General features: G+C 38.1%; 1 protein-coding gene across 2 annotated transcripts in view; it reads right to left on the bottom strand.

Annotated features, from left to right (window-relative positions):
• Positions 1-27366, bottom strand: part of LOC138336811 (E3 ubiquitin-protein ligase HUWE1-like) — a 62067-nt gene that overhangs the window by 9673 nt on the left and 25028 nt on the right. Inside the window, exons 37-71 of one of the 2 annotated variants that reach the window (XM_069286403.1) lie at positions 26888-27031; positions 25900-26018; positions 23467-23554; positions 23020-23135; positions 22665-22716; positions 22045-22180; positions 21727-21823; positions 21147-21387; positions 20696-20882; positions 20259-20417; positions 19759-19910; positions 19025-19231; positions 18266-18821; positions 17837-17976; positions 17471-17570; positions 17099-17248; positions 16563-16684; positions 15570-15693; positions 14894-15007; positions 14392-14590; positions 13871-14024; positions 10768-10891; positions 10224-10393; positions 9794-9929; positions 9372-9570; positions 8926-9167; positions 7909-8038; positions 7197-7489; positions 6640-6842; positions 6087-6384; positions 4177-5346; positions 3617-3693; positions 2464-2621; positions 2138-2251; positions 209-402 (exon numbers count right to left, since the gene is read on the bottom strand). In XM_069286403.1, the coding sequence (XP_069142504.1) occupies positions 209-402; positions 2138-2251; positions 2464-2621; positions 3617-3693; positions 4177-5346; positions 6087-6384; positions 6640-6842; positions 7197-7489; positions 7909-8038; positions 8926-9167; positions 9372-9570; positions 9794-9929; positions 10224-10393; positions 10768-10891; positions 13871-14024; positions 14392-14590; positions 14894-15007; positions 15570-15693; positions 16563-16684; positions 17099-17248; positions 17471-17570; positions 17837-17976; positions 18266-18821; positions 19025-19231; positions 19759-19910; positions 20259-20417; positions 20696-20882; positions 21147-21387; positions 21727-21823; positions 22045-22180; positions 22665-22716; positions 23020-23135; positions 23467-23554; positions 25900-26018; positions 26888-27031 (6865 nt within the window). The remainder of the gene's footprint in view (positions 1-208; positions 403-2137; positions 2252-2463; positions 2622-3616; positions 3694-4176; positions 5347-6086; positions 6385-6639; positions 6843-7196; positions 7490-7908; positions 8039-8925; positions 9168-9371; positions 9571-9793; positions 9930-10223; positions 10394-10767; positions 10892-13870; positions 14025-14391; positions 14591-14893; positions 15008-15569; positions 15694-16562; positions 16685-17098; positions 17249-17470; positions 17571-17836; positions 17977-18265; positions 18822-19024; positions 19232-19758; positions 19911-20258; positions 20418-20695; positions 20883-21146; positions 21388-21726; positions 21824-22044; positions 22181-22664; positions 22717-23019; positions 23136-23466; positions 23555-25899; positions 26019-26887; positions 27032-27366) is intronic. The other variant, XM_069286404.1, reaches the window with a different exon arrangement.

The following is a 27366-nucleotide window of genomic DNA, read 5'->3' on the forward strand; positions in this document are numbered from 1 at the left end:
TAAAATCACAGACATCCATTGGTTACAAAAGTTGGCCAAGTTTGATATAAAATTGATCCAAAAGATCTCTGTATTTAATGTTTGAATTTATGAGGGAAATTTGTTTTAAAGGGAAAGTAGAACTGGGGTTGAGCTGCAGTACAGCTTCAACTCGCTTGCCCTTCAGGTAAGTGCGCTATAATTATCTCCTAGCCTTTAGAACACGTACTTGTTTGCCTGCGTCCACGTTTGACCATGGTCCTGGCAGCATCTCGGAGCTGGATGATGACCTTGAGGATTCGGAGAAGGAACTGTTGACTGGAGGTTTTGTTGGTCAGAAGGGTCATGGACGGCAGCTGTAACTCGCGGCCACCTTTCACCTTCTTAGGAGCAGCTACTACTACACTAGAACCCAGTGAATACCTGGGAACAAATATAATGGCTATTGAAATACACACCTTCAATATCTAGATAGTTAACAAATACAAGAGGCCCAGAGGGCCTGTATCGCTCACCTGGTTTTTTGTTAGTAATTATCACAAGAATCTGACAATTAGAAAAATAAGCAAAATTGACTCCCAAAGTTTAATTTTGAATCACAACCATACAATGATGCTATTGATACCATACAAATATGCTATCCAATACATAGGTTCAGAGACAAAGTAATTTATATGAAAATAGTAGCCTAATTGGCCTTTTTGACCTCGCATCTATTGCCGTTTAAGGCCCCGGGGGTCAGCCCTATCATTTGTACAATTTCAAATCCCAACCCTATAAGGATGCTACCATTGCATTATAAGTGCTCTTCCATTCTTAGTTGCAGAGAAGAAGTCGTTTATATGGAAATAGCTAAATTGACCCCTTTTGACCCCACCCTTCAGGCTTCTGGGGAGGTCAGCCCCATCATTTGCAAAATTTTGAATCCAAACCCTTTAAGGATGTAACCATTGCATTATGAGCGCAATCCCATGTTAAGTTGCAGAGAAAAAGTCATTTATATGGAAATTGACCATTTTTGACCCCGCCCCTCAGGCCCCCGGGGGTCAGCCCTATCATTTGCTCAATTTGGAATCCCCAGCCTACAAGGATGCTACCATTGCATTATGGGTGCTATACCATGCTTAGTTGCAGAGAAGAAGTCATTTATATGGAAATAGCCAAATTGACCCCTTTTGATCCCGCCCCTCAGGCCCCCGGGGGGTCAGCCCTATCATTTGCCCCACACTATAAGGATGCTACCATTGCATAATGGGTGCTATACCATGCTTAGTTGCAGAGAAGAAGTCATTTATATGGAAATAGCCAAATTGACCCCTTTTGACCCCGCCCCTCAGGCCCCCGGGGGGTCAGCCCTATCATTTGCACAATTTTGAATCTCCACCCTATAAGGATGCTACCATTGCATTATGGGTGCTATACCATACTTAGTTTCAGAGAAGAAGTCGTTTATATGGAAATAGCCAAATTGGCCCCTTTTGACCCCGCCTCTCAGGCCCCCCAGGGGGTCAGCCCCATTATTTGTACAATTTTGAATCCCCACCCTATAAGGATGATATCATTGCATTATGGGTGCTATCCCATGCTTGGTTTCAGAGAAGAAGTCGTTTATATGGAAATAGCCAAATTGACCCCATTTGACCCCGCCCCTCAGGCCCCCGGGGGGTCAGCCCCATCATTTGTACAATTTTGAATCCCCACCCTATAAGGATGCTACCATTGCATTATGGGTGCTATCCCATGCTTGGTTTCAGAGAAGAAGTCGTTTATATGGAAATAGCCAAATTGACCCCTTTTGGCCCCGCCCCTCAGGCCCCCGGAGGGTCAGCCCCATCATTTGTACAATTTTCAGTTAGTAGCCCATAAGGATGCTACCAGTCAAATTTTATTGAAATCCGACCAGCGGTTATGGAGAAGAAGTCGATTGTTGACGGACGACAGACGCTGCGGTATCCCATAAGCTCACCTCGGTCCTTTGGACCAGGTGAGCTAATAACACCGAAAGTAGAAATATACATATTTGGCCTTTAAGGCATTTAAAATTTGCTCAGTTTAAAATATAGCAGTTTAACATTTATAATGACTATGTGGTCAATACAAAGCCAAATAAATTTCCCTAAGGCAGGGGATCAATAATCTTTTCTTGCAGTAATTTTACCTGTCTGGTAGAATGCCTTTGCCAACTGGAGCAGCGGCATTATCAGCTTCCTTCATCTCCTCATCCTCATCTTTTGGCTTTCCACTGTGTTTCTTAAGTTCTTGTAGTAAACTCCTGTAAAGTAGTTAATATATATGTGTAACACAAGTGGCATCCATATCTAATCCTACAGAAGAGCAAACCTTTGAACTGTCATTACAAGGATACATCCGGCATGACCTTTGACTAGTTATGAAGAGGTCACATTAGAGATGACCTATGATGACCTAACATTTGGATGAACTTTGACCTGACTTGACCTCTATGGGGTCATTACACATCCCTACCTGATATGACTGCAGACTGTGAGACCAAGTTCCTGTGCGCCCTCCAGAAGTAATCGTAGGACAGCGTTCCGCGTGGCATTGTTGGCCCAAGACATACGCAGTAGTAAGTTAGTGGCGTCCTCCAGGCCTTCCTCAGAACAGGATTTAGATGTCAGCACCTATAACACGAACCAAGATTCTAGTGAGTGAAGCAACTGTCTGCTAATTCATACCACAGATAGGCTATAGAGACTTATAAGACTGTCCTCATCATTCCATGACATATTGCCTCAATATACAAACAAAATTTGACAAATTGGTAAGGAATTTATGCCTAGTTCAGGAGCGTTACAAGAACTTGACTAGCTATGAATTGCCCATCCAATTTCAGAAACTTCTTTTTTAGGATCTTAGAAAAATCCTTCATAGCAATGGTTTCATGTATCTAGACTAAGCATGTCATTGTAGTAGCTACGATACCAAGAGTGCTGGCCAGAAGGGACCAACCCCCAACGATGCTTATCACTACATTGATGTGGCACTGATAAACGACCGAGGATGTCACAACAGTACACCACCGGAGATACACAGTGCTTTATAATTAGACTTGATACCTCTTAAGGGACATTTTAGATACTCCAAGGGTTCCGATCACATACAATCTCTACACTCCTGGACTATCTCATAGTAAAACTGAAGGCAGCTCAACGGAAAACATTTGAACCAATCACAGGCCTGTAAAGATTTCCTTTGAAGACTACAGAGAGAGTGACGCCAAACACCAATGCCACACACCAAACCACAGTGTACCATTATACAGCTCTTTTGATGTACATCAAACGAATAAATTACCTGTTCTGTTGTCTCTAGTTTTACTAAGAGATAGTCCAGGGGTGTAGAGATTGTAAGTGATTGGAACCCCTGGAGTATAGAGGATACTTTAGGGATTGATATAGAAATTGTCAATACTTATTAGTTTCAAACTCCATAATCTAAGACAGTCAGGTGTATTGTAATGCTTTACCAATCTGGCTAGATATCAAAACCTATCTGAAATCTGAAACTGGATAAAGGCCTAAAGGGAGATAATTTCGACAGAAAACTGTATTTTTGATAGAATTAGGTTAATCCACAAGCTATAAAAGAAATCAAATAATATCTATTCTTTACATACCCTGACAGCAAGTTTGAGTTGATCTTCTAATATTACAGTTGCTTCTTCCTTTTCCTCTTCTTCAGATTTCTTGGTATCTACAACCAAAGAAACACATACAATACAGCTTGAAATACTTCTTTGCCACAAGCAGATTATACATGTAATTTTTACATATGTGTTTACCACAAGCAGATTATACATGTAATTTTTACGTATGTGTTTACCACAAGCAGATTATACATGTAATTTTTACATATGTGTAGTAGCTACAATACCAAGAGTGCTGGCCAGAAGGGACCAACCCCCAACGATGCTTATCACTACATTGATGTGGCACTGATAAACGACCGAGGATGTCACAAAGGAACACCACCGGAGATACACAGTGCTTCATGATAACATAGACAACAGAATGATAGAACTGTGAGGAAGGCTCTGGGTTCTGTCTTCAGGCAAAGATACACTAAAGTGTAGGTCAGAGGTTTTCCTCCTGGTACTCTCTTTTATATGACTCAGGCTGTTCATCTCATTTACATGACTCAGGTTGTTTAACTAAAGAAACTAATGTATTAACTCACCTTCCCCCTTTGACGATACTTTGACTTCAAGCGGCGTTGTACTGGGTACAGAGCTGGGAGCCACCACCTCCGTGACTACTGGCGTTGCCATGGATGATGTTGCTGTAGACATGGCTGTGGAAAACGCTGTAGACAGACTAGGACGGGTACTAGTTGGGACCTGTGTGGTGGCACGGGTACCTCGCGTCATATCAGGCAGACTCATCGACACCAGACCGAGCAGTCTCAGTAACCTGTCCGTAAGAAGCTGGCTACGTTTCACTACAGGGTGAGATAACATTAACATCAGCTGACTAAGTGGGGACGATTCAAAGTTGTAAAAGTTTGCCTCACCTTCAGTATTGCTAGTATTGTGAGTCCGTTGAACACCTTTACCCTTACGATTCATATTCACATTGTCTAGTTTTATGAGATGGTCCCAGAAGTCTGTTTCTGACTTTGGAGATTCGGCACCTGATGCTGTTGATTGTTTGGGACTGGCCTGAGTTGTTTCACTACTGTCTTGTCTCTCCTCAGTCTCTTCACACTTACCCACCTCCTTGGCTTTGGACATGGGCAGGAACTGACTAGGGAACACTTTGGCTAGAGCGATTAATGTATCAAGAACATGTCTACACACAACGGGAGCCGCCTGGGGATGCACCGTCACAGTTCCAGTACACGAACCCCCAGGAACATGTTTTTTGCCCCCCTTTTGAATCTGGAAGACGTTTGCACGACACCCTAGTGCAGCCTCTAGACTTATGGAAAGCCAAGAACCCTGACTTTTTGTGTCACATTTCCAGGAGAGGTCGGGGGAAGATGAGCTTCCAGCTTTCTTCTTGCCCTTATCTCCTGCAGCAGTAGTTTTGCCTTCCTCTCCCACACACTCGCCTGTCTTTTGAAGAATGGAGAGGAGGGCACGAATCACCCATATCCGTGTGGGACTATGATAACACAGGTTACGAAGAACACGATGTAGCCTGCTAGTGTTTATCTTTGGTTCATCCACAAACAATAGAACAATCAGACACGTGATTCCTTCATGATCTAAAAGGTGTCTTCCGCGGAATTTCATTGCATTTGCACCACTACTGGACGAATGGTTATCCATACGATTTGAGCCCCACGGCCGTATGGGCGGGATAGCACGTAAGGAATATCTCCTGTTACCCAGACGACCAGCAAATCCTGAATAAAGCAATGTGAAAAAGTCACGATTAGCAAATCCTGAATAAAGCAACGTGAAAAAGTCACCATTGAACACATTAAATTCATGCTTGCGGGATACAATATGAAAATTAAAAGTTGTCCTTCACTGTCTGCATGCCTTAGGTATGATTATACATATCAAGATAGCAAGATTTTGGCATTTTTTTTTTTTTTGACAGTTTTTTGTAGTCGGTCCATTTTTTTAACTATGGCTAACTAACAATATCCTACCATGACCTATGACCTTGTATACATCATTTTAGACATCCATTTTATATCTAACTTAATCTAATAATACCAGTGTGGTGTCAATACTAAAATAATAAAATCACTTTAAACTGACCTTAAAACAAACTCCTGATAACTCAATACATTACAATGTATTTGTATCAACACATATTGATAGGCACTTTCAGAGAAAAAAATTAGAGTGATTAAATTTGTTCAGTCATAAACAATTCAGACTCTTCAGATCATCATCAAGTGCATGTATTTCAAAATACCTAAGAGGCAGATTGTAACAAGCCCAGAATATAGATTCATAATTTACCTCATAACAATTTATCAGATTTTAGGCTTTTTAGTACATCTTTTATCATTAAAAGTCCTTGATTGAGAATAAATTTATTTGCGATTATGTTGAAAATACATGTAATGATGACATGAAATATTAACCTATGAAAATAACAAGCTAAAACAGCATTTCTAAGAAATTTTACCTGAGTGTCGAAGGATGGCGGAGAGAGAGCCAGCGCCTGCCTGGGCAAACAAACGATCTTGCATAAGTCGTCGATGTCGATCCTCAAGCTCACGCCGCAGTGATTGGGCTTCAGCAGCCAGGTCAGGTGGCAGAACAGCAACCATGGTATCATCCATATCAGCGAGGACTTGTTGCCGTAGGGATGAGGGAAGGGTTGCTAGGAAACTAGCTGGATCCACTGGAGTATCTGTACCAGGCTGGGCTGGAGCATTCTGGGCCTGAAGACGGGCTTGTTCTGTTCTCTGTTGGGCCAGTACCTACAACAAACATAAACCATGTCATAATGTCAAAATATTTATTGCCCCAGATTCGGGGATATAGCATTGCTGATTATAACAATATACAACAAAATTGGTTGATGATAGGATAACAAACATCAAGGCGAAAAAAGGATTTTTTCAAACCAGAACCAGGTTGACTTTCCCATTAACAAGGGATATGTTTATTGTCTTGAATTTTTCCAAAAGACAAACTCGTCTTTCATTTCAAATAGTATGACATGCGCTGCTTACCTCTTCTTGTATGTTTGGAGGCAAAGCAGCCAGAAACTCAGGGTTGACCTCCATGGTTCCAGAGCTAGAAGCACTCTGAGCCTGCTCCCGTGCACTCTGCTGAATGCGCTGTAGACGAAGCTGTTCTGCGATTACTTCTTGGCGTATATTGTCAGGAAGAGCAGCCAAAAACGATGGATCGACCCCATCAGGAACAGAAGGATCTAGAACACAGAAACGATCAGTTATACCAAGAACGCTGTGTAAGGCAATATCTCCACTAAAGCTATAATACTTACGTTTTGTGTCACCATCAATATTTCTAGACACAAAATAATTTTTATTTTCCAAGCCACAAATGTTCATGTTATACAGGTAATGAGAAACGTCTGCAAGATGTAAATGACCCAAAATTACACATGAAATTTAATCCGACTTGGCAGACACAACAGGAATATATACAGCATCCTTCTAAAACATGTAGACCTTCATATACGCGGGGTCATCCTTGCATGACCTTAGCTGTTACTGTTACCTTAAGCCTTGTCTACCAACCCATTCTAGAGCTGCTAACATACCTGAGGCACTGCGTGATGATGAGGACGGTCCCTCCGCTGATCCAGCCGAGCCCAACGTCGGTGCAGTATTGGTGGTAGAAGTGGGAATAGTCCACGTTGATGGCAGTGTACCTCTCATCATGTCTGTGGCTGTCAATCCACCACCTTCTGTGGCCAAAGGAGGGAGGGGGATCGAACCGGGGTCCAGGGAGCGGAGGATGCTGCTCGGTAGTAAAGGAGCATTGGAACCAAGCTGTGTGGATGTGGAAGTAGTGACATCAGCCATCCCACTGGCACCATCCAACCCTGATGACCTACATAAACACAAGAACATACATTGAAGGAAACATATTGTACATACAGCATTAAGAGGAAATGATGTGGACAATGTAATTATGTTCACAATTCAGTTTTCTTGGGGGTTTTTTTGTATTCTTTTTATCAACCAAAGGAATTTTTTTTCTTTGCTTTGTTGAAATCATCAAAGGGGTTCAGAAAGTTGACAGTAATACTCCTCAGACCAATTTCATGTGAAACATTGTACAATGCTAGACTGATGGATTAGTACGGGTCATATAATCAAAGTGGAACTCTGAACTGATTGATTAGTACGGGTCGTATATATATCTGAATATCAATGTTTAATTATCGAAGTGGAACTCCTGACTAATTGATTAGTATGGGCTCTATATATCTCTGAATGTGAATGTTTAATTATCGAAGTGAAACATACATAGGAGTACCATCCATGAGAAAGCTGCGGAGACCCGAGTCGAGGGATTGGGCGGCCGGATGATTGATGACAGGAGAGGATGTGGTGGGCAGAATCTCTGGGCCGGACCCCGCTAACTCTTCCGAACTCGCTGAAAAATGGTGAAACAATAAATACCAAAGATCCAAGGCAAGAGGTCAAACAATTCTAAATATTCCAGGCTATTCTAGTTGATATTGATAGGCACTTTCAGAGAAAAAAATTAGAGTGATTAAATTTGTTCAGTCATAAACTATTCAGACTCTGCAGATCATCATCAAGTGCAATTAATTCTAAATACCTAACAGGTAGATATTGTAACAAAAATCATAATCATATACCTCATAAATGTTTATCAATACTGGAGATCTATTGGTATTATACAAGTATCTTTCAAGCAGGCGGCGCAGTGTAGAAATTTGAATTTTGTATAAGATCCGCCAAGGGTTTCAGGGAGAGCATCGTACTGAATACCCTTGGCTAGTGAAGCTAATTGCCTTTGAGTCACAACATTATTTCCAAAGCTCATCACAATAAATTCAGAAGAACCAGTACCAATTCAATTTCCCTTCAATCAAAGGTATAATCATTCATTAGTGTATGAAATGTCAAATTCAAATTTTCAAGCTATTCCAGTATACAGGAATATTATTTAAACTCACAGAAATTAAGTTTGAAATGACAATGTCCAATTTAGGCCTGTCTGATTGAAAAGGAATTTAGCTAAATACATGTTATCATAAAACTAGACATCACAATAGTTTTGATTAGCAACATTTTCTGCAGCACTTTCAGAGAAAAAAATTAGAGTGATTAAGTTTGTTCAGTCACAAACATTCAGACTACTGATTATCATCATCAAGTGCTCCTGGTCCTAATATCATGTAATTATTTACATAAATTCTTAGTTCATATCACTTGATTATGAGTACTAACACCTTTGTAAAATCTAATCTACTAGGCCCTGCCTTTCGGTTCTTGTGAAGATAGTATTCCTACCTGAAGATTGGACTGTGACTGCTCCAGAGCTACTGATCCCAGATACCTCCTCCGGAGTGATACTGCCCTCTGTTGGTGCAGCAGGTACAACAGGAACAGGCTGGCTACCAACCAGCGGTGCAGTTATCTCCCCTAGCCCCCCAAACGAAGACACACCAGTTCTCCGGGAGGCTGGAGTGGGGTCTTGATCACTGAGGAGCAGGGAAGCCAGATTCAGTCGACCATCGTTGGTTACTCTTTGCCTGATTACATAGACATAATAGCTTTTATAGACTCAATTCTAAACCACAAATTCATGTAAATATACACATTTTCTAAGCCACATGAAATGGCAACGGAATTTTCATTTTAGAGATCAAATATTGTAGAAATTTGTAATAATTTTGTCAGGATACATTATTATTTGTTGGTAACCATGACTGTTTTACGATCTACTGATGATTTACCTGGGTATCGGTGCGGCCGGGGTAGTGAGAGGGATGGGGTTCTCTGGAGTAAGGAAGGTAGACATCACAGATGGTGTAGCTGTAGACAGCAGGCCATCAGCAGGCCGAGACGCAGGTTCTGATGGTGTGGCAGTTGACAGAATACCCTCGGCCATTTCTGTAGCAATCAACTCAGCTGCCGCAGCAGCCTCTGAAGCACCTGTAAAACAATGACAGAAATATTTCAGTTGTTAAAAGTAAATGTTATGTACTTTATAAATGCTCCTGCCCTCTAATCATCAGAGATGGACAATATGCAATAATTGGATAGAATATAAGCAGACATATAAATAACACAATATGCTCCCTCCCCCAATTCTAATGGCGACACCCAAAACATAGTTTGCTAAATATTTGCCAGAGCTTGAGAACAAGTTACTTACTTATTTGTCGACCATTTGCGTCCTGGTTTGAATCCGACAGAGCGGTACTTAACAAGCCTGCACTGGTGTGAGGGGTGGTGGTAGTACTGCTAACAATACTCGACGAGCTGGGTGCCGTCACTCCGTCTAGAGACACCTACAAACAATGCATTTCTTGTATATTCTCTGGCTTAAACAACCATGAACTGTCAGAAGACAACACAGATCCATTCATGCAGTAAGATGCAATGATAGCAAATTCACCATAAGAACCTATTCAAATATTTTACCATATTTAAATTGGCATACGACTTAAAACTATTAAATTTTGCTGTAAAATTAGTCTCAAACATGAAACATCTTTTTTCTCCACAAAAATTTCTGATATTTTACTCCCTTTTGACAGACTTTTATGATGATATTGATACTTTATCAGTGTGATGACACTTACCTCCATCTTCTGTGGCGATGCCCAGCCATCAGATGACCCTTTACCATTCTGTTCCTTCTCTTTCTTGGCTGCAGCCTCCTCCTCAGCAGCTTTCTTACGTTTTTCCCGGCGTTCAGACACCTCTTCATCTCTGTGTTGCTCTAGAACTTCCATGATTTCTGGCTTCAACACTGTCAGGTTGTAAACACAAAGTGACATGGATTAATTTGAAAATTCATCATCAAAAGGTGAAGGTCATCTGAGATAGATTACACGATCAAAGAAATTTTGAAATACAGATACTATTCTCCAATGTTTTTTTGTAATCTCGAAAGAAATTTCAAAATACAGACACCAAACTCCACAAGGAATGAAGATGTAGACCATCCTATATAAACTCAATGGACTAAAGAACTTTGATTAGGTTGATATACAAGTCCAATACCATGGATATTTCCTGAGTCATCATATCAATGTTCAGTATTTCCAGATCAACATCACAGAAACATCAATATTAGTAAGAAGATAGAACTTTTTTGTGATATCACACCTGTGCATGACTTACCTGTCATACAGTCGTTAATGCTGTCCCCATCCAACACTTTAGCTTCCTCTGTCCACCTGGTCAGCGTAGAAGGAATGTAAGTCAGTACACCTGTACCTGCGGCGTTGCTGTCTGGGTACGGCTCCTATCACACAAGTTTATATTCCAATGTTACAAAGAAGTCTCAAATCTTTCCTAACTAACAATATACACAACACAGGGGAGTACCGTATTTTCCGGACAATAAGTCGCACCTGTGTCCAAGCCGCAGAGGCCTTTTTTACGATTTTTTCAGGTTTTGTACACGCATAAGACGCACCGTTACATAAGCCGCAACCAAAAGTTAGGCCCATGCACCCACGCAACCCTCTGTGTATACAATCGATCTCTAATGAAGTACGGTAATGCTTATCAATCGATTAGAATCACGAAAACTGTCTGTAAACTTAATCTGTAAATGTATAACAAATAAAACTCACAATGATGTAAATATCTTTAGCAAAATTGATTTGGTCATGTTTCTATTCGTTGTTTACTCTGCCATTACGTAAGACTTCTTGTGTGTGTAAACAAACATGGCGGCTAGGGCTGCCGCGGTTCACCGGTATATTGGGGTATTGCAATACACCACCAAAAAATATTGTACCGCGATACAGTTTACCTGTACCGGTTTTTTACGATATATTTTCTTAGTATCATAATTTCATTAATTTGATATAATTAAAACGTCCTGTCATTAAAACAAAACCAGCAAGTTGTATTTGTTTTCCTTTCCGATAATATGAAGCCATGTGGGTATCCCTTTCGTTTTCATTCGATTCAGATGTCGGTCAAATGTTTGTAACTAACGTGTATAATGTTCAAATGATTCAAACATTTGCATGACGTTGAATATAAACAATATGACATTAGGCTAGTTTCTGAAATATTATCAAGCTGATTCGCTCCATCAATCAACAATACCGGAATATCTAATTCTCTAAACACATTTAAGGCCCGGTGAATACATGGCTGCAGGGATTTTGCCAGCTTTTTCAGGCTTCATCGTCCGCCGCCATTTTCGATTTCCTACACGTGTCAAAACAACACTGCAAGCCGGTCAGCCCTTTGAAGTTTAATCACGATCGTAAGCTTATTTTGCCAGGACAATTGTACGTAAATTTGTTCATCATTTAGGTTCAAAAGTGTAAATATTTGCAGACACTATCATGTTTAGTTATTGCATTATTAGGTTACGATCGTCTGTAACAGTTAGCCTAGCGTTTTCACAAACAGACTCTTATTTTTTTAAAACAAGAACACATTTGAACATTTTTGTTACTCAACAACATGGTTCAAATCGATGTAAAACTTTTTATTATGGAATATATACAAAATAGACAACACATATGTTAAGGTCAAAATATTGCAATACATATCACAATACAGTTGTTGTGTATCGCAATATATCGTGGTACGCTTCTGCCGTATCGCGGCAGCCCTAATGGCGGCCGTACGAATTCACGCTTACTCTCTCATATTTCAACATGCCGGTTAAAATACTTTCTTCAGTATGCATAAGATTTTATTTTATATCTATTTTGTAGTAAATGTGTAAAGGATTACTGTATTATCAAGACTTGCATCATTAACCTAAAATTGACTTCGTTTAGAGTGTTCTCTGTCAACTTGCCATCCCATGATGCAATTCACCAAAGCCTTATTTTTGTAAACTTCCGGATATGATTTCGTGGTGTTTGCCGCTATAGAGATCGGTTAAATGATTTTAATATCACTGTGCGATGTTTGCACTCGTAATAATGTTCTAAATTACATGTGATTTTCGTGTGTGAACTCGATTGCAGATTATTTCATTGATATCACGGCGACAGGATTCCGGGAAATTCCCCTGTTGACCGACATATGTGTAACACGTGTGCAAGTTCGAGTTCATGCTTACTCTCGCTCATATTTCAGTACGCCGGTAATACTTTCTTCAGTATGCATAAGAATTTCTTTCTTGATATATTTTGTGTATTAAATGTATCTTTGTGTAAAGAGTTACTGTATCAATCGACTTCGTTTAGAGTGTTCTCTCACTGTTTGTCAACTACAGTAGATATCCCATGATGCATTTCACCGAAGCCTTATTTTTGTAAACTTCCGGATTATGACCTCGTGGTGTTTGCCGCTGCAGAGATCGATTAAATGATGTTTTGTACGACTGTTTGATGCTTTTTAACATCGCTATAATGTTTTATATTACATGTAATTCACACGTATAAACTTGACTGCCGATTATTTCATTGAAATCACAGCGACAGGATTCTTAGATATACACATGTTGACCGTGTGTAACACGTGTGCAAGTTATATCTAGCAGTCATTCAGAAGATTGTTTTTTCCCTTTTTGCGGACATTTCTTTCACTCACATAATATTCAAATAATATATTTAACTTATTGTTTGATATTTGATGGTTTTTGACGTTTTAGTTATTATTTTCTTGGTAACAATCCTGCAGCAAATCGATAGCGAAATCAGTCCGCCATTGTGTTGTGACTGTAAACAACCACGCTTCAGTCGGCCGATTTTCCATGAATTAAACAATTTTACGATTGAACATGTATCTGGTACGTTATTATTTTTATCTTTATTATAGTAATCATTTTCATCTTTAATATATTTTCATTGCATATTTTATCTTTAAAACACTTTTACAGTGATTTGTTCGATGTATAACTTTACAAAACTGGCGAGTAAAACTTACGATTTTCACATGTGAATCACGACGTAATAATGCAAAAACATCGTCAGATTTTGGTTTTCGTCCACAGATAAGTCGCACTGGTGTATATGCCGCACTCCCGATTTTCAGGGAAAAAAGTAGCGGCTTATATTCCGGAAAATACGGTATACAGCCAGAGCGTCCTGACTGGGATTTTAACTTGTGACCACATAGCTAAGTGACTTACCACTCCTAATGTAAGACTATATCCCCCCCATATAACACACTAACACACAAGATGTTCACTATCAAAAGAGAAAAATCTTTTCACAGGTACACAAAAAAATTTGAACAGAAAATTTTCATTCTCTCAAAAACAACCCTGACATATAGATACACATGCAATAAGATATCTTACTTGGAAGAGCTCTTCAAACAGATCCTCGTCAGGCCTGGACATGATGCGGAGGTCATCATTGGAGAGGACAACACGTGTAGGGGTCGGGCCAGCTACTGATGTTAGGGTGCTGGTCAGCTGTAGGACGTCGGCTGCTGTCGCCGGACCAAGTAATCTGTCACAGGATAATAGCATCATCATTAGTAATGATATGTTTTGCGCCTTTAACATTTGTCTCACTGTAAAATGTGTATATATTGCGTAATTCAAAGTGAATAGTGATCTGTTATCTAGGTCTCAAGAAAAAAGGTAAATAATACTGTCAATATATACTTTTTTGCACTATATCCTTTCATCGAATAGGTAGTGATCAAATTTGCTAAATCATCATTATAAAACAAATAAGTAGCTAATTGACCCATTGATGAAGATTATATACCAATTTGGAAATGATGTCTTATATAAACAAAGGCTTTACATAATGAGCCAAAAATATATTTACAAATGTATTTGAGTAAAAAACATCTTGTTAATGTATATACCTTTGTAAGATAACGGGTGGGTTAGGGGGTCGTGGAAAATTAACGTGGAGCGTCTGAGTGGAGGGGTTATAACGACATGTACCCCTCTGTCTTCCTCCACGGTGTATACGCGCGACCACTCCATGCGAGTCAGGCTGGCGTGTCAATAGCGGATGAGCGGCCATCACATTACTTGGAGCTGGAGGTACAACTGTTGGTACTGAAAGAAAACCATAATTAAACTGTAAGATTGCAAACTCCACCATGTCTTTCCTCTCTATACTGTAGAATGCTTTTAATTCGCACATTGTCTATTTCACAACATCAAAGTTTTTAATGATGTTTACATTTTTAATTGAGATAAATCCAAAACAAGACTAGTACAAGGAGACTTTTGTGTCCATGTCAGACAACACAACACAAACAGTATATAGGAGTAGTGGAAACCGAGAGGCTGTGCTGTTCAACATATCGCGGGGATCATGGGGCGAAGTGAAAGCACGTTACAGTAGAGAAAGTTTACCTGCCAGCTCATTCCCATTATCAGTGTCGTGTATGGATATAGGACATTGTAAGCCGGAATAGCCGTGCAGCGGATGGTTGTTCTCCAACGGATTGAATATCACATGCTGGTTTCCTACAAGTCAAGAGTAGACAGCATAACACACCACACCACTCGGGCAGGTACATCTGCTACACGTGCAGGGACAGGCAAAACACTTCGCACACTCATCCACCAGACTACAAGTCATGTATTAGACTAAACTATACCAGCAATGTACCAGAAAATACAACTAAAGCGATAAGATATGCTCTTGTTATTTACCAAAGTCTATTATGCTAGGTAATGTTTAGTATTCGGTGAAAACAACTTGCAACCAATCAAAGGAGCTATGGGCTATAAAATCCATTGGTGGAGTAATTTTTTCTAACCCTGGCAAGTGTGATCTCTAAAACGGTTCCCAACTGCATGGAAATGACTATCAAACAAAATTAAAGAATAAATTTCTTTCAGAAATGGTAAGAAAATTCACACCAGTTAGAATCAATCAAATCCAATCATGCATTTTCCAGACACAAAAATACACAATGTTCCATTGATTAATAATATCCACAGATGCCAATTCGTGGCATGTAATTTATTCAAACCTTACATGCAGTGTTGATCACTCCATACAAAGTCCACTTGTAATAGTTACCTAGAGGGAACATCATATCATCCATATTGAACACGTTGTTTTCGTCGTGGAACTGGTGACCGGCGGGAGTGTCAATCTCTAGATCATTATAATCATCCTCGTCTTCAGCCTCCATATCAGAACCCTAACAAATATGTCATAGTATAGTCAGTTACGTCACATCAATAAGAGGTAACACTGTTAGATGCTTACTAATTTAATAGGACATCATAGTTAAAGTTGCTCCACCGTCGATAGAGCATAAATGATACTCATCATTTAAACAATTATTGGTGTTAAATCGTGTATATATATGTCTAATTAACACAAAAAAATATATAAGATAATTCATTTTGCCTTTGGTGCATGCACAATCAGTACTTCATTCCATATAGGATGTAGTGCAACGGAATTTTTACGGGATGCAATTAATTGTTTTTTTTATATTTTTAACTTGCAGTAAAATTAGAGGCTCCAACTTTTCAATGGTGGTAATGGTGTAAAGTAAGTAACTTTTGTAACTGACGAAAAATACTAAATCGTCTGCTCCTGTTTTTGATAGTGAAAAAATACTATTTGTCAGCGGTGGAGCATCTTTTAAAACAAACACCATCTAATTAATATTAAGTTTCACAAGAATTACAGTGAGGGACTCCATTAGACAATCACATTTTGTTAGGTATGAAGTTACTATACCGATATTTTTGGGCAGAGATGCATTGCATCATTTTCTGTGTAATTCAAAGTCAATGTAATAATAACCTAGTTTTGAACTAGCTTGAAATTTCACAAAACGGGTCTGATCATGTGTTTAAAGTTCCTTGACGCCAAATTTGTTTCAGAATTGATGATGTTTAATCATATCAATTATCCTTATTTGTTGGTTCAACAAAAGCCTCAGGCCTATCATTAAATATCATCGGTTATCATGTTTATGATGTCGACTGATATTTTCATCACTGGCTTTTATAAACCTTCACATTACATGTCTACTTAAGTTTTCACACTACACACCTCTTCATCTTCTTCATCATCGTCATCGTCATCATCTTGGTCATCATCGTTATCACCATCATCATTATCATCTTCCTCTCCATCTGTGGCACTCTCGGCAGAATCGTCATCATGTACATCAACTGAAAGTCAAAACCATATCAATGACTTAAGAGCTTAAAGAATTCATGAAAGAATTGAATTAAAGAGTATATTATTTGGTATTGAAAAACATTTCCTGCTTTGAAATGTTACTGGGCCTGATAGGAGCCGTACCTGCATTGGTTTCCACCCTTACAATGTATCAAAATACTCTCCCTCTGATCTTTGAATCAAAATGAAATATTTCAATTACAGGGCAAAGCAAATTATATCTATGGGTGATACAGGTATATTACAAGCTTCATCACCATATCTTTACAATGTGATTCTGGGATGGTGACCATCTCTATACTAAGGCAGGCAGCAATCTCGGAGCTTAATGGAGGAAAATGAACTAAAGGATATTACCATGTGTTGTAAGTGTAAATAAACTTGTCAATAATTCTATAACTGACCGTGAGTATTGTCATCGCCTTCCTCGTCCTCTATAGAGATTTCCTGACTGACGATGTGAGAATCGTGATGGTCCATTTCCTCGACATCGATGAGTTCATCGTCCCCGTCTTCTCCATGATCATCGTGCTCGGATGCTTGGCTAATGTCCTCTGACAAATAAATCAGTCCAATAATAATTTTTGGGAATGAAATAGGTTTTAGATTTATCTCCTTTCTTGTTTTTAATACTAGATATTTCTTCTTTAAGCTAAGAATTTATAAATACAACTGGTACCAATGTCCAATTATATTTTTATGTCCTCAGTTTTTCTTTTTCTTCAGATTTATTTTCATTCACACTTTAGTAACCCTTTCAAACTAGATAACCTTACCTGTTTCCATGACAATATCAGCCAGGACTTCTCTCTCAGTGTCCAGGTTCGAGTCTCTGTTCAGAAGTTCATCTATTACATCCTGGAGCTGGGAGCCAGGCTAAAGAGAAAACATCAAACAGCTTTCAACTCGATCCAAACAGAAAGATGACTGCGATATCATTACTTCTGATTCAAAAGCAAGACTATGTCACTGATCATTACGTGTTGAGTACATAGACACATAGTTCACTATGTTATATCTTACATTTAATAGCACATGTATCAAAATTAATGAGTTTGGGAGCGAATGATTGGCAAATAAATTGCACATATACAATTGAAATTTTAATCTGAAGAATTAGGCCTTTAGTTGTGTATACATACATCAGGATTGTCGAGGTCGTGTTCAGGTTCCTCGGCCTCGAGAGGCTCAGCTTCTTCCAGGTCACCGTGCTGCTCAGACTGGTCAGTGATATCTTCTATAGTCAGATCTCTAGCCTGGCTGGCTGCAGCACCTTCAGCTGCTGTAATGTTAGATCACACACAGTTAATAGCAAACATGATCTCTGTCTATGAAGTCAGATGATTGTGTCTTTTGTTTGTGATGGCTATAGGTGTGGTTTAGTGAGTATTAAGATCCGTTTGTGATTTTAAATGCATGTATGTGTGTAGTGATTGTGATATAGCTTATAGTAAGCTTGTAGAAGTTCTTAAAACAAATACATTTCATCTTCATAATCATTAGAGCAATAAAACGTAAAATATGATTATCGCGTAAGCTAGTAAACTCGCCGTATACTGATGATTTCTTACCTGTAGTAGTGTTCTCAGTTGTAGACTCCTGACCAGACGTGCTCTCGCCCAGGTCCAGCTTGCCTTTTGTCTTGGCTGTGAAGCTCTGTAGAGGCTGGTTAACACTACGGGAGAGAGTTTCCAGGGGTTTGAGGGCTGAGTTAATGGTGTTGGCCATATAAGGACTGGACAAGTCTAGACTATGTGGTATCCGTGCCAGATCTGTCACTACGCCCTTCTTCAGCAGGCTTTTAACTATGTTATTCATCAGCGTCTGCTGGCCCTTAAACACCTCGTTTGGCATCTGTCCAGGACTAGGACAAGACTCGATGATAATGCTTATGAGGTTTGTTAATGACTGTATACGCACATGTTTCTCCGAGCTCTCCGGGTGACACAGGGACCGTTGAAGAGCGTTTTTGATTTCAGCCACGAGCGCCATCTGTGCATCAGGTCTGTTGTTACAGGATGCAATACTGGCCACAAAAACTCGGGATAACGCGGGACAATCTCTGTCTCCATATGTCTGACACTGGGGCAGAAGGTGATCCAATACAAACGCCAACACGCTACACTCCTGTAAACAAAAATTTACCACCATACAATATCAATGTCAACATCTACATCACTTACACTGATTGAACTTCCATTTAATTTAAAGTAACTAAGTTAAGAACTTGTTTTGAAATGGAAATTGTGTAGCTGCAGATAAAAGTGGTGCCTGATTTGGAAAACCATCCATTGCAAACTTTGATCCTCCTTGACCAACTAGTGACTTACCTCAGGCACAAGTTCAGACTGACCACCAGTGTATACATGCTGTGTGATTAGTTGTGTACAACTGCCGTACGACTTGACCATCTCGGACAGAAGGCGAAGGATAAGTGACTTTGGCATCAGAAGACTTTGTTTGCGACTATCCTCAGTTGACTTGCCATCCTTATCTTTTGTCTGGCCTCCTTGTTCTCCAGTTAGGTCCGTTTGACTCTGGAAACAAAAGATGGGAGCATTTAGACACACTCTATCAATCTACCAAACAGAGCTCTCTTTAAAGTGGGAATTTTTTAGTTTTTATTTGCATGTTTGTATTCTACCCAATAAGCGTCTGTGTCCCTATAAGCACCTCTTCCCATTTTTAAGGCCTTAATTTCAATTGCAAAGGCTTAAATAAAGACCATAACTACACAAAACTGTATAGATTTGCAATAATTTCTTCTTATAAGCAACTTTTCATTTTTTTCCCATTTTCTTTTAAATGCCCAGGGCGCTTATTGGGTCAAATATGGTATCACTGAAACATAACACAATAATCATGTGATTATTTTTCTTCGAATACAGCAGTATCCCGAGCCAATACTTTGCAAAAATTGCAATAATTTGCAATTTACAACCCAAAACTTCTTCAGTAATACTTTTAATTTGATCCAAATATGAGGTATGTTTTCCCTTCAAAATCTCTTATCTAACTTTGGCTATATGGATATATATAATTTTAGTGACATTTAAAGGCATACAGTGGATTCTTCTTCTGCCTGGAGCTCAGCAGAGCTGTTTTGGCGGACCATGTTTGCCTGTCTCTCCTGGAGTTCACGAGACATTTCTGCGATGGCCTCCGATAGTGGCTGGGCAGCTTTTACTTCCATACCCACACTGGCAGCAGCAGGAGCTGAAGTAACATATACCAAAATTATGTCTAAATGTTCTGTATAATTTTTTCCCCTCTCTAAATTACCAACCAAATTTCATAAAAAACAGTTTACACAGGAACATTTGTAATTGTTCTTAATGTCTTAATCATGGCTTTGAAGCCGGTATTTTGATTTTTTATGAACTCTGGCATCTTAAGTTAGTCAAAACTAATCTTACCAATATTAACAGAGTAATGCAAATAAAGGACAATTGTTTTTTGTTTTTTCCGTTACGCAATAAATCTCAGATCAACCCTCATTTAAAATGTCACATAATTTCCTTCTATATAACAATTGGCAAGAGCAACATCCGTTAGGAAGCTCACCTGGTTCTTTGTAATTACATTTGACAATAAGGCAGTTGAGAAGGTCGTAGAGCACCTCCTTTATAGGAGATTCTACGCTATGGGAGATAACTTGCTTCGTTGATATACTCTTCAGAATCTGGGGAGCATTTGGACCATAAAGTCGATTCTCATCCTCATCTGTATAAACATAAATTATCTTAGATTAGCTATAGATTTTAATACATGGGTTGGTTATCCCCTTAAAACCAATGAAGGCAAACTTTTGCACCAAAAGTTGACAAGATCATAAAGAGTGTATTGCATAATTATGATAATTTCTGCAAACTTTTTTTTTAAGTAAACATACCAGTAGAAAGGCAAGAGTTATTTATGGGCCAATTAAAAATTATATAAATTGTAAAAGATTTTTTCAGTTTGCCAAAGTGTAGGTTTCAAGTAAAAGTATATATGATTACCACGTTTGGAAGGTCGCGGGAGTGCTATCCTCAATGTGTTGCGAGCCACTTCTTTAAACATGCCCGGGTTACGACAGGCAGCAGGACCAAGGACACGCAAGACATAGTGTAGTTCTTTAGAGCCCATACTGCCCTGTTGTACACCACTCAGACTGGAGCCCGACCCTGATGTAGCCTTCTTGATGGCCTGTCAAATATACCACAGAAAATAAATATTATAAACACATATGGTCCTTTATCAATACCATATTACACATAATCAAGACAATTCAGCAAAAACATGCCCTTCTCTACTAGTCATTACACAGAAAAGTCGAGAAATTTTTTCTTAGGTGTATGTGATAAATCTTTTTCCATCTGGAAGAAAATGTCTAAAAGTTTCCTTATTTACTCAAAACCTTTTTATGTGAAATGTAAAGTAGGCCGTAGATTGCTGTAGATTGAGCTATACCTTTTCCATACAGTATTTCAGAGAGGCAGGTTCCTCTAGGATATGCCTGAAGATGAGCGTGGCTAGTGAAACAAAGCCCTGGAAAGCCGACGCTTGGGTGAGATTCAGCAACACTTTTGGCCCTCCGAGTTCAGCGAACAAGACAGCATATTTATGTTCTCTTGTCAGTCGTAAGATGAGGCGCAGGGCTGCATGGAGACTTTCTGCTTCCACCGGAATGTTCAGAAGGGCTACCACAGATCTGTAATGTGAAGATCATGATGAACATCAAATAGGATTGTCAAATCTGTCAGAATTCACCAACCCATTACCCGAATATACAAGAGGATCAAACAACTGGCTGCTACTGAAGAGAAACGTGAGCTGATCAAATTTCCAGAAATATGAAATGATCAAATTCCAGAAATGTGAACTGATTAAATATACAAAAATGTGAACCAATTGAATTTCCAGAAATGTGAACTTATCAATATCCAGAAATGTGAACTAATTGAATTTCTAGAAATGTGAACCGATTGAATTTCCAGAAATGTGAACTGATTGAATTTCCAGATTTATTTGTATCTTCCGACAAACTTACCTGATAACACTGGTTACTTGATCAGAATTCAAGCCATTAACAATCTTTGTCTCCCTGGTGATCTTCCTCTCTACTGGCTCCGTCTCCATTTTACTCTCTGTAAAAACAAGAATTCATCTTAGACCAACAGAAGTTAGTTTTCTTTTTTTCATTGGTTTTTAACATATCAAAATTTGCCAATCTTTCTTCCGTGTTTTTTTTTCTTTTTCCCCCCCCCATTTTGTTCAATTACACTATAAAGAATGAAGACAAATAAAATTTTCTCTAAGAGTTTACTAAAGCTGATTCTATCCTATATAGATATTGACTGTTACGTACCAGAGACAGGGCTAGGCTGAGTGGCCTCCCCTTCCTTGTTAGAAACCTTCTTGTCTCCCTGTTCTGCCTGCTGTTTCTCCTCTGCTGAAGGCAGTGTCAACATGATTGGACGTCTATTACCTGTTTCCTCATTAACCTGAGATACAAGGTTATTATCAATGGAAACAATTTATCTACACAACAATATAGGGTATAATACAGAGCAGCAACTCCTAAATATTGTCTTTAGAATTCTTTAGGGCTCAACCAGTGAAATATACTGTCAAGGAAATTTTCGCTAATTATGCAAAATTCGCTTAATCGTGAAAATTTCCCAAATGCATAATAGTTTGTACAAGTATGATCGGTGTTGGTATTAAGTGTATCTATCATGAAAATAACAACACCTCGAAAATAATCACTCGTGAATATATCTATGTTTACAGTATGTCCCATCTCTGACAGGACTTGAGGTGCATTCATAGAATTAATGTAATAAATCACAGAAAAGACACAGAAAAGAAAGTCCATCGAGGGATATCTTATTCGGAGTCCTGGCCAATACAGAAAGAAATAATTAAATTTTCAGCGAGTCATTATCAATGTCCTATGTAAGGATGAAGAAAAATTTATGTTCTTACCTGCATCATGGTGTTAAAATGAACCGTGTACCGCCTTCTGCCGGCTTGGAACCTGCAAATGGGAACGTCAATTAACATTGGTATAAAGTTACAACCACAAAACTCTCATACGGTGGGTCACTAGTTGTGCTTATATTTAGTAACAATTTCATCTGAGAGTGCAATGAAAGTTCATATCGGTAATAAATATTAGATTCAGGATATTTATTTCTCTAGTGTAAACTGGTTGACCAACCAAGGGTAATTTCACTGATATCAATTTTACAACAGAATTCAGATTTTTAAAGTGGTTTTTTTTTAATGTAATATGAGCAGGATATATTTTATTATCAGATGTGATAGCCAGGAGTATTACCTGATGCTGGACTCGCCCGTCTGGTAAGCATCGTCGATTGTCTTGTTGTTTCCGAGGCTGTATTTACACCATCGCCCGGTCGAGTCATCAAACCACTTCCATGTGTGACTGGCCGCCTGTCAATATCAATCTAACAATGAGCTCTTAATCCTCGATAGGATTTTATCAAAGTACAAGACCTTTACAGATACTAAAAAGGAACAAGTTTTGGGAGTTATTTTTGGCGAATATATAAATGTGAAATGAACTCGCTTTCCTCAGTTTGTATCAATATATCATCAAGGATATTATGACATATGCTTGTCTATGATATATTCATCATTGGAAAGTTATCTGTACTATGACATCTACAATGTAAAATAGGTCAAAGGAGAATCAAATTTGTTGTGGCTGAAGATGAATACTTGTGAAACATTTATTTCTTCAAGAGACTTGGAGGAAACGTACCAGTAATTTTTCTGCATCTACTTTCCTTCTAGATATCACAGATACTTTTTCATACAGATCTAACAGTAGCAGCAGAGGCGCTAACCATCTGAAACACAAAGGTCAATCAATGTAAAAACACCTAGCATTGTATAAAACCAATATCTAAATAACCATGTATCATAAATTTACATTCTATACCATTTTAATTCCAAACACTTTTAATAATTCAATCTTTTTTTTTGTGTTCAATAAACCTGCAATGGATTCTTTCCTCAGTCTGTATCAATATATCATCAAGGATATTATGACATATGCTTGTCTGTGATATATTCATCACTGGAAAGATAGTACTAAGAAGGAATTCAAATGGAAGGTAAATTGTACAGAAACTTGTATAACGCTACTGTCCGCAATGAGTAAGTTTTTCCTTTCATGCAGATAAAGGTCAAAATTGTTGACCAACATTTCCACCAACAAGTGTCACTTTTGGTACATTACATGGTGTAAGTGACTAACAGTATACACCCCACACTTAATGCATGAGCCCATGAACAAGGTATGAAATTCAAAGCAGTGTAAGAGATGAAAGCCCAGACAAGGTGATCTGCTAAGGACAGATAGATAACAGTAACTAACACACCCTCTATAATGTGTGATGATTTTATAAGGTTTTTTATAGTTTTTTTTTTTTTTTTTTTTTTTACATTGATAGCATTTCCTCAGTCTGCATCAATATATCATCAAGGATATTATGACATATGCTTGTCAACGATATATTCATCACTGGAAATAACTCTGGTTTGTATAAATCTAAATTTTTAATGGAATCATTGTTAACTTTGCATGATTCATTATATATATAGTTTCACAAAATTTTAACAATTTTAAAAGCAAAATGTGTACTTCCCTCAGTCTGTATCAATGTATCATCAAGGATATTATGACATATGCTTGTCTATGATATATTCATCATTGGAAATAACTCTGGTTTGTTCAAATCTAAATGTTTAATGAAATCATTGGTAACTTAAATACAAATATTTAGTTTTAATCTCCCCTTAACTGATTATTATGACTTTTACAATCTACTTACAATAACAATTTATTAGAAACCTCTAATTTATTTCTTTGTATGATTCATTATGTATATAATTTCCCAAAATTTTCAAAATATTAAAAGCAGCATGTGTCTTTCCTCAGTCTGTATCAATATATCATCAAGGATATTATGACATATGCTTGTCTATGATATATTCATCACTGGAAAATTTCTGCTGTTTTAAGATCAGGAAAAGTTAATAAAAAGTTCGAGAATCAAATGTTCAAATTATTTTTTTTTTTCATATGAAAAAATGTAATGTGGCGATTTGGGATTTTAAGGAGCTTTCAAGAATTATAATACAATGCTGTATTTAATGGAAATCAATATAGTGGCATTATTGCCTAGGATACATCTATTACTGGAAACACTTTAAATTATAAATTGGTGATAATTGGAATACTTCGTACATGTCTCTAAATTCGTCAATATATAATTTTACCATCACTATATATATAATTCCTTGAAACTGGATAGTGGATATTCTTTACCTTGAAACTTTAACATTAATTATGTATGATTGAGTTTTATAAAAAAAAATATTAAAAGCAGCATGTGTCTTTCCTCAGTCTGTATCAATATATCATCAAGGATATTATGACATATGCTTGTCTATGATATATTCATCACTGGAAAATTTCTGCTGTTTTAAGATCAGGAAAAATTAACAAAAAGTTCGAGAATCGAATGTTCAAATCTAATTTAATTTTTTTTCATATGAAAAAAGTTAATGTGGCGATTTGGGGTTTTAAGGAGCTTTTCAAGAATTATAATACAATGCTGTATTTAATGGAAATCAATATAAAGGCATTGCCTATGATACATCTATTACTTGAAACACTTTAAATTATAAATTGGTGATAATTGGAATACTTGGTACATGTCTCTAATTTAATCAATATATAATTTTACCATCAATATACAATTCCTTGAAACTGGATAGTGGATTTCTTTACCTTGAAACTTTTACATTAATTTTGCACAAATACTTCTTGGTATCAAAATTACATCTCCCATTCAGTTAACATCTATCAACATCACCCACGGGTCACTTTACTAACAATTCTTACTTGGATTTGAATCAGAGGTCCTAGCAGTTAAAAATACTTGACATTTACATTGCAGCTCCATTGGGCTAAGTGATAGTAATTGTTTTAATTACAATATAATACAGAATGTAGCCTAACCCTTCCTCAGTCTGTATCAATATATCATCAAGCATATGCTTGTCTATGATATATTCATCATTGGAAAGGAGATGTTAACCTTAGAAACTTTTTCTTGAAGAAAAGACACATTCTTCACTTGCCTCTGCTGGGAAGGGTATCTGTGTGGACTGAAATATGACTTACTTGGGAGAAACATAATCCTTGTTGGCAGACAGGAACTCCTGACCACTGCTCAGGACTTGTACAAGGAGGTCGGTAAGGTAGGCTTTCTCTACCGTCTCGGCACATGGCATCCTCGCCTCCTACAATACAAACAACATAGCTAAACCACAGGTGTTTGTTTCTAATATAAACATAAGTATAATACTGGGTCAAGGTCTATAACTCGGCCGGCCATATAACAGTACCCAATTTCAGAAAAAGTATGATTATTAACCAACCGTATAGGATATGATAATAGGAATGTCACTAGGTATCCAGAAACATCGGAAAACAGCCAGATTTCAACTGGTCGGACACTGTGGTGTCCTCCGATAAACACGCCAGGACTCTAATGCGTAGCTCAAAAACCACTGCATGTCAACACTTCAGCGTCATAAGCTACCCATTAGAGCCCTGGCGTGTTTATCGGAGGACACCACAGTGTCCGACCAGTTGAAATCTGGCTGTTTTCCGATGTTTCTGGATACCTAGTGACATTTACACGGCGTGATTTATATTGTATCATATACCAAATTAAAGATAAATTATCTGGCTGTCGATTGAGAGTATTCCTATTATCATATTCTATACGGTTGGATAATAATCATACTTTTTCTGAAATTGGGTAGTGTTATATGGCCGGCCGAGTTATAGACCTTGACCCAGTATTATACTTATACTTATATTAGAAACGAGCACCTGTGGCTAAACATACAAAACTCCATCCTCCCCTCCTACAATACAAACAACATATCTAAACATACAAACTTTATGGTAAATTTTAGACTTTCTTAGAAAACCAAAGTATACGCATACAATAGAACATGTCTATACTACATAAAATGGACTTTGATTAGAAATTCTGTGACAAAATCTCCTTACACAGAGTAGTGGGACTGGTGACTGAGTAATAGGAAATGATACCAGAAGCACAAAGTGTGTTATTAAGTTATAGGTCCAAATCCCATACCTCAAAGAGCAAGCTGAACAGATGAAGCCGTGTGGCAAATTTACACGAGTCAGGATGGAATGCCTTCTTGTTGTTAGGACTGGATTCATCAGTGGAGGGTGCCACATGGCCAACGGTCAACAGCTGATGGCCCAAGGACTGGACCTGAGGAAAAAACAGCCAAAACAAAATACATAACTATGTATTTACTTATTTTTTTTTATCTTATAACATTAAAGTTGTATTTCTTGTAATTTTCGCTGTAACGATATGTCGTTTTAACATTTGATATTTGAATATGGTCATGTAATTTGATGATTTAGCTCCCCAATACCATATGTCAGTCTATAAAAGAGCCGAAATCTAGGGATCATATATTCGTGGTTGTGAATAAAACGCCTTCAATCTCCGCCGAATCGTATCACGTGCCTGACGCCCACTCGTCCTGCACGTGGTGATCCAAGTAACACATGTGTTTGTTTACGTTTTCCTTCTGGCTA

The sequence above is a fragment of the Argopecten irradians genome, chromosome 12 (assembly GCF_041381155.1).
Source record: "Argopecten irradians isolate NY chromosome 12, Ai_NY, whole genome shotgun sequence".
Lineage (NCBI taxonomy): Eukaryota > Metazoa > Mollusca > Bivalvia > Pectinida > Pectinidae > Argopecten > Argopecten irradians.